This window comes from Mobula birostris, chromosome 23 (genome assembly GCF_030028105.1).
Source record: "Mobula birostris isolate sMobBir1 chromosome 23, sMobBir1.hap1, whole genome shotgun sequence".
Lineage (NCBI taxonomy): Eukaryota > Metazoa > Chordata > Chondrichthyes > Myliobatiformes > Myliobatidae > Mobula > Mobula birostris.
Window position 1 is genome coordinate 55,533,009 of NC_092392.1, and position 16,005 is coordinate 55,549,013.

The 16,005-nt window shown below is 42.5% G+C and overlaps 1 protein-coding gene across 4 annotated transcripts in view; it reads right to left on the bottom strand.

The window, feature by feature from the left end:
* sox5 (SRY-box transcription factor 5) overlaps positions 1-16,005 on the bottom strand; it is a 394,349-nt gene that overhangs the window by 262,690 nt on the left and 115,654 nt on the right. The window contains exons 1-2 of one of the 4 annotated variants that reach the window (XM_072241130.1): positions 7,696-7,726; positions 7,061-7,119 (exon numbers count right to left, since the gene is read on the bottom strand). The exons of 2 other annotated variants lie outside the window; for them this stretch is intronic. In XM_072241130.1, coding sequence (XP_072097231.1) covers positions 7,061-7,098 — 38 coding nt within the window. In that variant the 5' untranslated portion in view covers positions 7,099-7,119; positions 7,696-7,726. Of the gene's footprint in view, positions 1-7,060; positions 7,141-7,695; positions 7,727-16,005 lie in introns of those variants that run through there. One more of the 4 variants, XM_072241131.1, reaches the window with a different exon arrangement.

Below are 16,005 nucleotides of genomic sequence, written 5' to 3' on the forward strand. Positions count from 1 at the left end.
ATCCGTAGAAGTTTTCGAGCATTTTAGGTGACAAACCAAATCTCCTTAAACTCCTAATGAAGTATAGCCGCTGTCTTGCCTCCTTTATAATGGCATCAATATGTTGGGACCAGAGATCCTCAGAGATCTTGACACCCAGGAACTGCAGAAGAATGCGAGAAGCTGCAAGGAGTGGTGAATTCAGCCTGATACATAATGGCACATCCCTCCCCACCATCTACAGGAGGTGCTGCTTCAAGGTAACATCCATCATCAAAGATCCCCACCATCCAGCCCATGCCATTTTCTTGCAGACACCTTCAGGCAGAAGCTACAGAAGTCTTTAATTGATGGTAATTTTATGTTTATCTTGTGAATGCTGCTTATATGATACGACATGCCTGTGATTAGTCTGTGAATAACTTTTTTCTTTAATTTCATCTGTGTAATAATGCTCTTCTCTATATAAACTTGACTTTGACTTTACTTGGATGGGAAACAGTCAGAGTATCAGATGCAGTAGTTTTGACCCATAGGGTTACAAAGCACCGAAGCAGTCATAGAAACAGGCCCTTCAGCCCAACTGGTCCATTCTGACCATGTAAACGAGTTCTGTTTATATACATTCAGCCCATAGCCCTCTAAACCTTCCCTCTGCGTGTACCCAACAAAGAACCTTCCAATTATTTTTGGTGGTGCTATCATTAAAATGTAACATTAAGTTACTGCCACCTTTGCCCACTTATGTGTAATAACTTAACTAAAAGCAGCAAAGTTTTCCCATTGGTAAACATTTGCTCTCGTCTCGCTCATCTGATCATCAATGCTCATACTTCTTAAGAGGTTTTGCTGTGCAAAAAATTAGGGTTGTCTCTTTCCTAGATTAGAAAATTAGATGACCTTGAAGGGCTATGGGGCTTTCTGAGTTGTACTGTGGTCACTAAAATCACTGGATAATTGAAAATTCTTCCTTCACTTTCTCAAAGTGGTCACACATTTCAAAGAAGAGATTGAAAATTAACTTTACTTGCCGCATGCACATTGAAGCATAGTGAAGTGATCATTTGTGTCAAATCAAGTCAGTGAGGATTGTGCTGGATAGCCCACAAGTGTCGCCACACTACCGGTGCCAACATAGCATGCCCGCAACTTACTAAACCCGACCGCAAGTCTTTAGAATGCGGAAGGAAACCAGAGCACATGGAGGAAGCTCAAGTGGTCACAGAGAGAATGTACAAACTCCTTACAGGCATGAATCAAATTCTGATAGATTATTGCTGTAGAGTGATTGTGCTAACCACTGTGCTACCACAATACTACCAGTGTAATACATTGTTTATTTTGTTGTCCATTTTGCCCCAGTATATTACCTTATTCATATTGGTGCAAACCAGGATGTATCAATGCAGAAAGAAAGCAGAAAAGTGCTGGAAACACCAAGCAAATCAGGCAACATCTTTAGAAAGATAACTTGGTGAGCATTTCCAGCATTATCTGTTTCAGTTTCAGACTCCAGCATCTGCAAGTCTTATTTTTATGTTTTTTTCTGTCAATGCATGTTTCACACGGAATTAAATTTTATTTTCTTCTGGAGCTAATCAAAAGTAGAATCACAGGCGATTTCCTGCAGGTAGAATGGGTTAAAAATGTCTGAAACACTTAGGATATTACCAGTGTGGCTGGTAAACACCAAAAGGAGAAATACTATATACCTTTAATGTGTTAACACTGTAGCCTTTATTAACAAAACTAAAACTACATTGACATTCATGCCTAAGGGTATGAACCAGCGTTAAAGCACATTTTACTGGAACAAGACTCTGACCAACAGTAGGGGGGATAGTATTCCAGCACGGAATTAAAAATGCTGCTTATGCATGACATGCTGACTGACCACTGAGCTTCAGATCTGCTGAGATATTCCTGCTCAGGAAAAATAACTCAATCACGTTATTGTTTAATTAGGGCTGGTGGTAATGATTGAGTTCCATATGTAGTCTGCATCTAAAACAGATGCAAACTCTACACCCATCCTGTGCTGTTTACTGGTCCTGCAGACAAATGCAATCTAAACTGACTGCTTTGATTCATATCATTGCTGGACTCCACTAACCCACAGCAGGACGATAGGATGCCTCCTTGGCAATTGTCACGATTACCCTGAGACCGTTTTCGTGAGATGAAATGCACTGGGGGTGGGGTCTGCATGGCCACGAGTGTAGTAAAAAGACAAACACGTCTAAAAGGAATGGGTTTATGATGTGGCTGTCCTTAATGACCTGATCAAAATTTTCCATACTCTCCATCATTCAGCAATTAATCTTCTAAGATCATAGCAAGGATCTCAAAAACTGTTATCACTCAATCACATATGGATACACAATTTTGCTAGTCTGTTGTAAATAAAGAAGTTGCACTAAAGTACATAGTGGGGCAAGGAAATTCACCTACAAGAAGAGATGAAGGTGTTGCTCACATTGGAGAAAAAAGGACATGTTATTTAATAGCAGTTTTCAAAATTACGAAGATGGTTGCTTTAATAAATAGATCTATTTCCAGTAGAAAGAGGTTGAAGACAGACTTGCAATAATTAGCAGGAGAGCCAAAGGGAAAAAAAGTTATTTTCCACACAGTGAGTTGTTTTGATTTGGAAAGAGTTACCGCCTTAAAGAATTTCAAAGATAAATTACAGAGTTATAGGGATAGCAGAACTAATTAATTCAGAGGGCCTGCATAGGGCTGAATGGCCTCTTCTGTGCTGTGATCCCTTAATTACAATCCATTTGCTCAGACAAAAAACATCCCACTTTGTTTCATCTCTCCCTGTCCTCCTATTCCTCCCCATATCACCACCATCGAGCTTCCCCTAAAGTGCATGTCCATAATTTAAAAAGGTTTTCATTTTAAAAAACTATTGACTTCTCAAGTGCACATGACAAAAGGTCACTGTTGAATTGGTAATTCCTAGTGGTATAAAGTTATGCATTCCTGATGGTGAGATCAGTAAAGGTGCAGCATTTGGCTTCGAGAGGGCAAAATCAGCCAACATTTCCACCCTTCATCACTTGTCAGAGCCCTTGATAGTGTTGTCTGTGTGTGTGTGTGTGTGTGTGTGTGTGTGTACTAGAGTGAGGAAGCTCATGGTTCAGGTGATTGTAATGCACTCCCCCAGATGAATATGCCCTCATATGACCTCAGGGCATATTCTGCCCAGGACATGCCCTCTTATTGATTGATTTATTGACTTATTTATTTATTGAGATACAATGCTGAATAGGCCCTTCCAGCCCTTCAAGCCGCGTCACCTAGCAACCCCTGATTTAACCCTAGCCTACCATGGGACTATTTACAACAACGAATCAACCTACCAACCAGTACATCTTTGGACTGTGGGAGGAAACAGGAGCACCCAGAGGAAACCCATGCAGTCACAGAGAGAATGTACAAACTCCTGACAGACAGCAGTGGGAATTGAATCCAGGTCACTAGTACTGTACAGCATTGTGCTAACCATACTGCCTCGTCTCATTGCTGCCTTCACGGAGGAGGTACAGGAGCCTGAATGCGAACACACTCAACAGATTAGGGACAGCTTCTTCCCCTCCCCGCTATCAGATTTCTAAATGGACAATGAAACAACCCATGCACACTACCTCACTATCTTTTGTCTCTCTTTTTGCACTCCTTATAATAATGTAATTTATAGTGATTTTAACGTGTTGCAAAGGCAGCAAATCTCACGAGGTCTGCCAGTGATGCTGAACCTGATTCAGATTCAGATTCTGATTTTGCTGGCATCATACATTTCACAGAAGTAAAGGTTGTTTTGTGTATAATTGAGTGGGCAATCTGAAGATGTGAAGCTAAAAGCAGACAACTACTTCTGAAACAGAGGGGGGAAATGACAAGTACTGTGAGAAAGGAGCCAAGAAAGCAGGAAGGGGGGGCTTAAGGGAAAAGTACGGGTAGGAGAATGGTTAGGAAAAGAAAAGAGCGTAGAAGAATGAGGGGAACATGCGCTAAGATCAGAGGAGAGAAAAAATTAAGGTGGGGTACATTTAAGAAACTGTAACAACTGAATCGCAAGGTAAACGCTCCAGACACCAGAGAGGATGGGGAAGAGGAGCTTTAATAGCAGTCTATCGTTTAAACCGAATGCGTGTGAAAATCGGATGAATATCTCTTTAATGTGGGAGGTGGGGGAGGATGGGCTGGAGAGGCGGAAGCGATGAATTTCAGATGTCATGTCCCTCCCAGTAGCATTTAACTCGGCTCCTGAATGGGGTAGTTGCCCGTTCTCGATTATGTCAATCACAAACAGGAGGAAATCTGCAGACGCTGGAAATCCAAGCAACACACGCAAAATGCTGGATGAGCTCGGCCGAAACGTCGACTGTACATTGATGCTGCCTGACCTGCTGAGCTCCTCCAGTATTTTGTATCGATTGTGTCAACCTTCGTTAGAACAGCACCACTGGAATAATTAACTTACAAGATGCAAAATTAAAAGGAGCAACTTTTTTTTTAAAAAAGATGCTTAAAATTCGGTCTTTTATCATACCATTTGGCATGGATAAAGGCAGTTTTGTAATTCAGTAATAAATATATCAAAAATATTTAGTAAGAAAAATCAATCAGGAATAACTGCAGAAAGTTGGGCATTGTTAAGACTCTTTCCCAATATTATGTCCGGAGCCACCTGCTACTCTCCCCACCATCTCTCACCCGCTTCAATATTGTTGCAATCCCTCTCTCCCCACCCTTCCACCGTGGTGGGCTGCGGAGCCCAAGCCGAACCGGTAATGATGACTCGTGCGCTCAGTTTGCTTCGGGATCACCCTGTCTTTACGCTTTGCCTGTTCCGAGACCGAGACATCCTGAACATTCATCGCGGACCAGGAGAAAAAGTTTACGCACAGGCACCGGTCTACAGTCAAGCGTCCGCTGACAGTACTTTCCCACCACTTTATAGAATGTGTCAGCTCGATGCACCCCAGACTCAGCTTCATAGAGCCAACAAAAAAACTTTCCCTATTGAACATTACATGAATCTTGTCTGCCTTTGGTAATTTAGCTCCTATCAGGTGTACCACAAGATTCGGACAATCATCCCCGCGCTCAGATGTCTAGCTTCCAGTAATGGAAGGCGCTCCGCATACATCAGGTTAACATCCCATTGCTTCCCTGGGAGCTTAACTTTATTTCCATCCTCTTCGACAGTGCTAACGCTTGAATATGTATAACGTATACACACAGTATTGTATCTGATTGTCCTATACAAAAAACTATCCACAAGCTTAAAATCCCAGAAGACATTCAATACCTAAAGAGTTAAATAGCAGTCAATTCCTCGAGTTTAATAATTTCGCACTATTTTTGCAAATATTTGGTTGAAGTTCCTGCTTTGAGATGTGCGTGCTGGAATTATATTATTATTAATCACTCTCTCCTTGCAATTGTCACTGCATCTATATCCCTGACACTTGTCCTATAGCTAACTGCTCTGAATACAACAGTGGAAATGCTTCATTCTCCATTCAGTTGTGCGTACTTAAAAACAGTGGTAATTCTAAGCAGCATTTGATCGTTCAAAGGGTAGACCGAAGATTTTGACACTCAGTAGTTCATTTCATCTTTGTTACAATCTGTATGAATTAAAATTCAGTGACAGTCCAGCTGAATAAACTGTTGTTCTCCAAACGCGCCGAGCGCATGCCAATAATTCTGTTACTGGGGGGCAGCCTACAAGGAGAGCTGCAAATCGCCATTCCAATTTGTTTATTTTACTTTAACATAATAGAAACGTTTGTTTCAGTCCTGGCCAATAAAAAAATTGAGTGTTTTTTTGTAGGTGTAAAGAAAACTGTTGCTACTCTGTAGTGTTAAGTTTTAGGTTTGCAATATCCGCATTCAACAAAAAGAAGATTTTAAACACAATTTTGCCCATTCCACTCGGTGCATCTACATCAGTTTTGGGAAGCAGTTTAATCAAGTTTTCTTGTGGAGGGGAGGATCGTTGAATCTCTAAATTTACAAATCGTGACACGCGATCATTTCGGGTTTAGTTGTTTTTTTTAAATCACAGAAGTGAACTATTTCTCGTCGTTTCAGCCGAAGCTTCAAAGTGAGATGAAATGAAGCAAATTGTTTCTCAAAAGCCCGCTCTTGCCAAAAGGAGCCACGGGCAACTTGGGGGGAAAACACTGCAGATGTATGTGTAATTATATTAGGTTAAACAAGGGCCTGAAGGGAGAAAATAAAATCCTTCTTTATCATAATATAACCCATCACCCATCCTGCGCCGTTCTCCCTGAGACAAACCAAAGCAATCTTTGTGCTCCCTTTGCCTCAGAGCTGAGGCTGCCAGAACGGCTTCCTGTCCACAAGAAGACAAGAACAAAGTCCTTAATGTCATACTGCCATCAATTATCAATAGTACATTAGGAAACACACAGGAAGATGAAGAACTTTCTTTGGGCTTTGAGGCATTCTGACCAACATTAACTCCTCAAATACGGTGTGGCAACATTGGCCCAATCTCAAGTCACGTGACAGCACCGAGGGGGTCTCACGGGCAATCGAGTTCTTGGGAGCCTGGTTCTATTTCCTTGTAAAACGGGACATGGTCATTCACCGCCGGCCCTTCACTATCAACATAGTGGCAAGTTTAAGTGCATTGAGGCGCTCCATTTCCCATCGGAGCTGAAATCGCTTAAGCAACCACCAATAACACTGAAAATAAAGTCTGCCTTGAACTAATCTTAAAACAAATGCGGGAACGCAGGCAAATGAGACAGGAGTTTTGGCTAGTTCTTTCAAAGCGCCGGCACGCCCTCAATGGGCCGACTGGACTCATTTTGCATTGCAATGCTTACAACTCAATGATTACAAAAACAAAACAGCAAAATACATACATCTCAAAATCCGGCAGCTTGGAATGTTACAATAAAGAAATTCAACACGTCGTTAACTTTCGTTTCTGCTTCCATTAAACATTTGAAATACTCGAAATTACCGAGAGAGAAAGGAGAGAGGTCATCCCTTCAGAAAAGTTACTTCGCTTCTCTCGAGCTTAACTCACCTTTTGAATTCCTGAGGCAATCCGGGACCGCTGAGCATGCTGAATGCGGGAACTTGCCTCTGTCAAAACAAGTACCAACAATTGTTTCAAACTAAATCTATCAATCTTTGCATACCGCTGATGCAACTGATGCTGCGTCTGAAATCCCTGTTAACAAACAACAAAAAAGGCAAGGAAACACAACAAACAACAAAAAAAAATTAAGAGTCGCCGGAATGTCTTAAAGAAAAAGCCGTCTCGTGGACTTTAACTGCCGCGGGTCCCGACATGATCAGACTGCCGCTCGATTCAGCCACTTTCCCTGCTCGCCACTGCCACCGTGACAGACGAGCTCGCTGGATGGCTGCCTCTTCATTGTCCAAAAATGCTTATTTGCCAAGCAACAGAGGAGCTTTGTGGCATCAAAAAAAGCTCGCAATTGATGGTAAGTTATGGCTTCTTTGTGAGCGCTTTGCAAAGAAAAACAAGAGATAGGAATTTGGCAGCAAAAATATAGCACCGCATTCTCTTGCGTTTGGAACCTATATTCTCCGCAAAAACAATCGAGCATTGTTAGAGGGAAGAAAGGGCAACTTTGACATATGAAATACAGCAGAGGCCCCGTCTAGGAAACCTGTAAACAACATGTCACTCACCCGATCGGTCTCTCTGTTATTTCTTGGGAGGACTAGGTTCACCAGAATGGTGAAAATTTACTGGTAAGATTTTTTTAAGTCATCAGATCAAGTTTAAACCCGACCTCCATGGAAACGTGAGGAGTCCCTGAGCCAAGATTTAACAGTTAACTGTGCGGCGAAGGCGAGAGGAAACATAGAACCACAGCGAGCCCCAAGTCCTGAGTCTCTTTAATCTCTTCTGACCAACTGGGCTGCAAGTACGAGGAAGATAACAAGGGAGAAGTCCCACTTTTTAAAAAGCTAGCAGCGTGGAATAGCCATAATATCGGAATTTATCTAGATCCAGTCTGATTGGGGACTGAGGTAATCAGGTAATGGGACCTGACATAGATGATATACACACTGAGACTAAACTAGCCAATGCACTTCAGCATCTGGTTAGAAGTCTATACAAAGCTGTACACATAACACACAACACACAGACCCAACTATCCACTCCTACTGGGAGGGTTCACGCCGCACAAAAGGCTACAGTATATAGCCCGCCCAAAATAAAAGGCCTTTTATTGTTGGATTCTGCAGGTCAGTTGATTAGATTTTCTGCAGAGAATTCCGTGAGGAAATTCCCTTTAAAGCCAAAATGATTAACTGGTCTATTCTGGGAAGTGAAGTAGACAATGCTTAAACAGTCTCTATAACCCATGTCCATGCTGGCACAGTGCGCACTAAAAATAAAACCCAGACTTTTTGCCTTGCAGCTGGGTAACATTAAGGGTCTTGAGACCACAGGCCAAAACCGCAGTCAATTGCCCCAGCCCAGTTGTGGCAGCAGTCAGACAAGACTTCCAGTTTGCATCTTGATGATCAGCAGTCATCCCTTGTATACCCTCTGCCGCATGTTTATCAGGAAAATATTTATTAAAACATTCCTTCCTTTTTCGTTTGTGCTCCATTAGTCGAACCAGCCATTACAAAGTGCATAAGTGGAATCTTTTCCAATTACAGGGAAGGATTCGACAAATATTGACCATTCTTGGTCAGTGGGGCTACGGTTACCATTGCCAACACAGATAAAAGCTTTCATTGTGCTTTGACGGCATTCTCCAAGGCAACTCAAATACCAAAAAGTAAATAAATCTGCACAAGCGCGCGCACATACCCACTAGCACACATATACACAAGCTCACTCAACATATATACACGTGCATGCACTTATATTATCCAGCTCACGCACTCTGTATGTTAAGACTAAAGTACATTTAACATTTTCCCAGTAAATCTACAACAGTGGAAACAATCAGACGTTTAAACCGTTCCTGGGACCTTTAACTCTGCTACATATAGAACACAGATTTTATTTGTTTTACAGCTGAGAGATTGTTCGGGTTAGTATTACACTCTGGAAACTCTCATTCCCTACCGCAGGTAAAATGAAATGTTAATATACCTATTACTGGCTCTATCGGTTCTATACATTCACGGGGACCAGTGATTGACAAACTTAACAGACCAAAGCGACTCAAATCTTAAATTCAGCGGTGGAAAGGCTACGCACACTGACTTATTGTATTTAAATTCGATCGCGAGAAAAAATAACAGGAACTCGGCCGAATACCAAGATAAACTCTTTCCTCTGCATTTAGGCGGCACTGGGGGTGGTGGTGGTGGTGGGGGGGGGGGGGGAGACACCTCACCCAGGGCAGGTAGGAGGAAGGGCAGACAATGGTTTCATTGAGTTTCCCCAGCTGTGTATGTGCGATGCCCATTTGTGGCTGCAAGTGTAAAGGTATTAATGGAAAGTAAATTTGTACTTTTTTTTGCATGCAGTTCTTAAAACAAAATACGAATGGAAACGAATCCATCCTTATTTCACTGACAATGCAATTAGGTTGATCCCTTCGATTAAACCCGTTATGCACAGCACAACAATCTAATCGAAATATCCCGTGCCATCTGGCGTCGTGACTCCTCCGCATGTCTCCCACATGTTCTGGGGTGGATTGCAGTCTGGAAACGAGATGGTTAAGGCCACCTAGACAGCCTGTCAAGGAATATTTGTTGGGCTTCAGATGGCGAGAGAAACGGCGAAGCAAGGATAAAAAGTTGGTTAAAAAAAACTAAAATCGAACCATGAAAAGTTACTTTCAACGCAAGTCAGTCAGTGGACTGGCAAGTCCTGGAGATTCAGACACTGAATGAAGCGTGTCTTTAGTTTAAAATGAAAGTTAGTCGTCATATTTAAAATAATCCTACTGTAAAGGTTTCAACCTTAATGAGGCACATCAAAATATAGGACTCTTGCTTTTAATAAAGACTACAAGGTGTCCAAATCCACAGTATATTATTTCATTAAGAGCTTTTCTTTCAGAAGGGATTTGGGAGTAAAAAAACTGCTAGCTTTGTGCAGCAAGGTCACGACCTTTGACAGCGCTCAGGCTATTTTCTTTCATCTTCCCATTCCCTCCAGAGCCTAACTTGCAGTGAAATTGCACCCGGTAAACCCGGCAGACAGAATTCAGCATTGTTGTAGAGGCCACGTTTTTTTCTAAACAAAACAGATTTGAACTGAGCCAAGGAAACAAAAATGTATTGTTCTTCACAGATGGAAGCGAGGGTTGCCAAGGTAACCAGATTAATCTCCTTTTTCTACTCCTTCCTCTCTTGTAGTGTGGTAATCTGTGTGTTCCTTTCAAAAAGGCAGGCTCAAAGCCCGTGCTCTAACTAGGTTCCTAATTAGCTGCAATTTACAATGAAGACAACATGATGAGATAATAGAAATTTGCAAAATAATGACATACCTCAGCAAAATATTCCTCCTCCCAAGATTCATTTTTGTACAAAAAACAATAAGGAGGGCCCTTCTAAAGCAGAGCTTGCAAATGGTGGTCTATTATGTGGCACAGAAGTTTATTGTTCTGTTCTTGTCCCTCCAATCAACAGCCTATTGTTTGACATCTTAAATAAAAATTACTCAAATACAGGACCACATAATGATCTCAGTTCTACTTATGTATACAGAGTAGTCAAAAATGTATCAGCACCGAATCCTGTACCCTGACTCCTGATAGAGTAGTGGACCTGAAAGGTAATTTACAATACAATGAACGTGGAAAGTAGCATTATTTCTGGCCTAATCACACGTCTTCCACAGATTGAGGCTTGGAAGTACTTAGTAATGAAGGACAGCTAAACAGGGTTGCTAATGAAATATGATGTAGTGCATTTGTTTTCATCTGGTTAACGCAAATTAACCAGCCTTTAGAGTGTTAGACAACATTTTTCTCTTTTATCACATCAAACAGCACCACTGGGGGATGGTAAAATAAAGAGGTAGCGTGATGGGGGGGGGGGGGGAGGGAGAGGGTTTTTTTAATAAACGACTGAGGCCTCGAAATGCACTGACCTCCAAAGCCATTAGAGGATGTTACTGAACTACAGTGACTGCGCTCGCTGCTCGATCTGCCACAGCCTGGAATTAGCATGTTCACTCACAGCCTTTATTTAAAAGGAAGCAGAAAACAATTAAGTGGAACCTTGGACTAATCTCATCCTGCCCATTTAGCCTTTCCCTCTGTGATGAGCAAAGAAGCCAACATCAGCATGCTATCATTCTGCCTTAATTAAAAAAGACACAAACAGTAGGGCTGTGAATTAGAAATGTAACAACGCATCACCCTGATTAATTCGAAGCTCATGTTGGATTAATAACTGCAACAAAGAACAAAAGGAAATTGTTATGCGAATTGCAACCTCTCAGGCCAGGCAAAGGTCAAATCGAAGGATTTGAATTTCATCCGGACTCACTTAATCAATTCCTTAGAAGGAAGGCCATATGTAGGTTTTGAAAGCTGCCCATTGTAACTTGGTGATCAAACCTGGAAGATTGCACAGTGTTAATTTCTAACAGATTTTTTTTTACCTAAGTTCATGTAGAAACTTAATTAGCGCAGATGACGAATGGATAATGGAAGATATTCCCTGCAGACTTTCAACCAAAAATAATGTTTTTAAATAATGAGCTTCCCTGTCCAGGAATGCTTGGGAGCCTTTGATTCTGAAATCGATGGTTGGGGGGGGGTGGATTTGAGGGGTTGCTGATGGTGGCGAAAAGGACCGGTTGAAAAGCAGGGAGGAAAAAAAGTTTCTCTCTGCTAATTGTGAGAAAGTGCAAGTCGGAAAAGCGGGGAGGAGTTTCCCAGGTAATATCAGAGCTGCGACGTTTGGTTTGCGATAGTTGACAGGAGCAAGCATTTCACCTGAATATTGAGCCACTTCCCGTGAAGGTAGTCAATAAAATTTACTGCTACTAAATGCAGTGCCCACACTCGCACTGAAACCCACCCATCCCGTTTCGAAAGCTCCACTCGGAAGAAGCGCAAGTTGATGAATCTTTATTTCATATTGTCGAAGATTGAATCATATTTTAATTGTTAATTTGATCTGTTTCCCGGTCTCGTGGGATGACATAATTACAATTTAAAATGTAGATTAATTAACATTATCCATCTTCTTCCCTGGCTTTAATTGATCTGCGCTGTTCGTTTTTATTTTAGTTTTGTTCCCGTTCAGAAAATTCAAAAGAATCGTCGCTGTTTTCCAGGGCTGGAAGACGGGGGCATCCTCGAAGGCTACGGCCAGTCTATCTTCAGAACAACGTCAGAAAACAAAGGAAGGTTATTACTTAAAATCTGCCCAGTCCCTTCTCGGTGGATGCATCTGGCGTCCACGTGTGCGAAGCGCTAATGAAGAGTTTCCTGAGTGAACTGGGTTCCGACTGATGTTCCAGCTCTCCCATGTAGCTTCGGAAAACAAATGCTTCCTTTTATTTTGCGGAACAATTCCAGCATTCCCACCAGCCCGGGGAAACGCAGCCCCGTCGCGGGAGTTGGGGCGTGGGGCGGGTGGGGACAGAGATTCTTTATGTACTAAAATTCCCTGACAGATAGAGATCGGAGACGTGACAAGTGCTAACAAGGGAAACAGCTAGCATTTTTGCCTCTTAGCATGACAATAAGTGTCTCCACAAAGTCAATACGATTGGAAGGCCTAACGTTTGATAAACTTGCTTAGGACGTAACACAGAGCAAATCAACCCAGACCAGCACCAGTTACTCTTCTAGCGGGATTACAGAAAGGTTATAGCGCGAAAGGAGACCATGCGGCCCGTCTTCGCTGGAGAAATACTGTACAGCGTTCCCAATCCAGCCCCCATAGCTTTTTTGGGAGTACAGTATATCCAGTTCCCCTATGAGCCCTATAACTGGGAGAACTTCGATCACTCCTTTCCAACCTGCATTCCAGATGCTAACCATCCACTACATATATTTTTAAAAAACCCTCGCGTTGCTTTTGCTTCTTTGACCAATCATATCCATCCCTTCTCTAGTTTTCGCACTCTCCACCAATGAGAACCGTCTCTGTGCCCCCGCTCTCTGCACGCCGAGAAGATCTGACTGTTCTGAGATACCATCGAATGTTACACTGTAGTGCATACTGTAATCAAGCAAGTCATTACGGAGTGAGTTATAACGCTCCCGACTAAAGGAAGAAGTCGGATTAATTCGACCTGATTGGGAGGTATAAGGGTTTGCGGAATCCGGAGCACCGAAACTCAGCGGTTCCAGCGGCATCTGTGAGATGACATAAATCGTCGACGATTCGGGTGGAACCCCGACATCAGGATTGAGACGCAGAGGTTCGGCTCGAAACGTCGACTATTCTTTTCTCCTCACGGATGCTGCTCGACCTGCTGGTGGATTGTTGCAAACTTTTATGGAACTGGTTTCAAATGTATCTTGCAGTTGCTAATCAAGAGTGATTTAGTTTGAAAGTTCGAGGAATCACTCACAATTTCTCAAGTTTAATGCTGCCACGGGACAGTTAAACAGGATGGCCAGCTTGAGAACGTTGTAAGTATGAAGTGCCATCAGCTGCCAACCTTCCCATTGCTCCTTCGGCAGCATGTTGAGCAATGATGTGGGTTTGAACCTTAAGATTTTAAAATCATTACCGTGACAACGGGCAAAGCAGAGCAGAGTGCTTTGCAATTTACGACTTGTCAGAATTAAAAAAAGCAACGTGTGAATAGCATTTCAAATTGATTGCAAAGGGATTGACTGAACTCTCAAAGTCAATTGCATGGGCCCTGCTCTTTCCAAGTTGCTGGAGACACTTAAGAGTAACTACAACTTCTTAGCCCACCAATCATCAGCTCGCTGGTTTGTGGCTCCAGCTAACTTTGATCCTCAGACAGCAATAACAAGCAAACAGTCACGAGAACTGCGATTTGCCTTACAATTGAGCTGGCGTGAATGACACCCGAAGGAACAAGATTCTGATGCGGTTATGATATCAAGGAAAACAACGATTTTCTTTGATAGAACACCATTAGAATCCGTTTTAACGTCTGCTGCGGGATGGGGGACATTTTCCGTGCAGTGTATCTGTCTCCCGGCCAATGAAATGTCACCCCCTTTGAAAAATAGGGAATGCAGTAATCAATTGTGAAGAGCAAGAGGCACAGGAGCCTGCAGATTCCCCCATCTGGCACAAAACGGAAGGTGCTGGGGGAACTTAGCTGGATGGGCAACAGTTGAGACTTTTCATCTCGATTGACAGACCGCAAGACATAGGAACAGAATTAGGCCATGTGGCCCGTCGAGTCTCCTCCGCCATTCCTCCCTTCTCCCGTAACTTTTGACACCTTCACTAATCAAGAACCTATCAACGCTTGTGACAAATATACCCAATGACTTCGCCTCCACAGCCCTCTGTGCCATAGGTTCAGCAACCCCAGTCTATAGACTTAACTCTTCATCCGTTCTAAAGGGGTGAGGTAAATAACCTGTATAAAATGGTGGAGGGAAGAGCTGGAGCAAAAGCTGGTAGGCCATAGGTGGACTTAGGTGTGGAGGGATGATAGGCAGATGTGCGAGGAGAGAGTGGAAGGCTCCACCTCTTCCCTCACTGGCTATCTTCCCTCTATCTTTCAGTCCAAATGGAGGGTCTCCACCTGAGCTATGGTGTGTTTATTTTGCACTGTTTCTTTCTTGTATATACAATTATGGATAAAGGTTATTTATGAAATATAAAATAAATCTACTTGACTGGCTGAATTTCCCAGCAGATAGAGTGTTGCTGTGGATGGCAAGATGCCACACAGTATAATGGTCTAATGGTGTGTCCTGGTGACACTGGGTAAACATTAGAACAGCATTGACATACAAGATGTGTTTTTTTAGGCCTTAGTGTTGCCAATGGTGCCTCCCTTCCACCCAACAATCGCGTTGACCCCTACCATCAGGCAGGAGGTACCAGAGCATTAGGACAAGAACTGTTAGGACGGGAAACAGTTTCTTGTCCCAGGCCATGAGACTACTGAATTTCCTGCCATCACCAAGGTTTCACGGCATATGAAATGCCAGTAGCATTATACTGTTTACTTTTTTCTTTGTGTTGTAAATAAATGCACCTTACTAATTTATTTGTAGTAATATTACTTCATGTGTTGTGTGTGAGTACAAGTATATGTACTGTGTTGTGCACCGTGGTCCAGAGGAACATTGTTTCATTTGGCAGTATACATGAATACAGTTGAAATAACAACAAACTTGGACTTTTTCATATATGTTGGGAAGATGTCAATGCTAATCATTCCAGAAACTCGAGTGTAAAACAGTCAGGACTTTAGTGCAGGATTGAGGAATTTTGCCAGAGGTGTCCCTATCACATGATAGGCAAGTATTTTTTTACACAGGGGGTGGAGTGCATCTGGAATATGCTGCTGTGCATGCTGGTGAACACAAATACCATTGGGGCATTCAAAAACCTCTGAGACAGGCACATGTATGTGCAGGATCTGGAAGGATATGGACATTATGTAGGCTGAAGGGATTGGATTGGTTGGGCATTTGATTCCTAATTTAATTGGTTTGGCACAACATTGTGGGCCAAAAGCCCTCTTCTCTGTTATGAGTACCTTGAGATGTTAAACCTAGGTTGTCACAGGTGGATGTGAAAGATCCATTGCAACATTTTAATGAGGTGTTCTTCTGGTTGAAAAATGTCAGACTGATTCAGCTCAGCAGCTCTGTTTAGACTGACCAAGCCCCTTTGATTTGGTTCAGTGTTCTCAATTGCTCCAATTTGGAATTGATTCAGCTCATTAGATCTGATTCCAACTGATCGCAGAATCATTACAACAGGAGACCATTCTACCTATGGTGTCTGATCCATCTCCAATCCAGCCCGCTCTCCGCAGCCCTGCCAATTCTTTCCTTTCAGACACCTGTCTAGCTCCATTTTCAGTGCTATCCAGAAACAGACTAC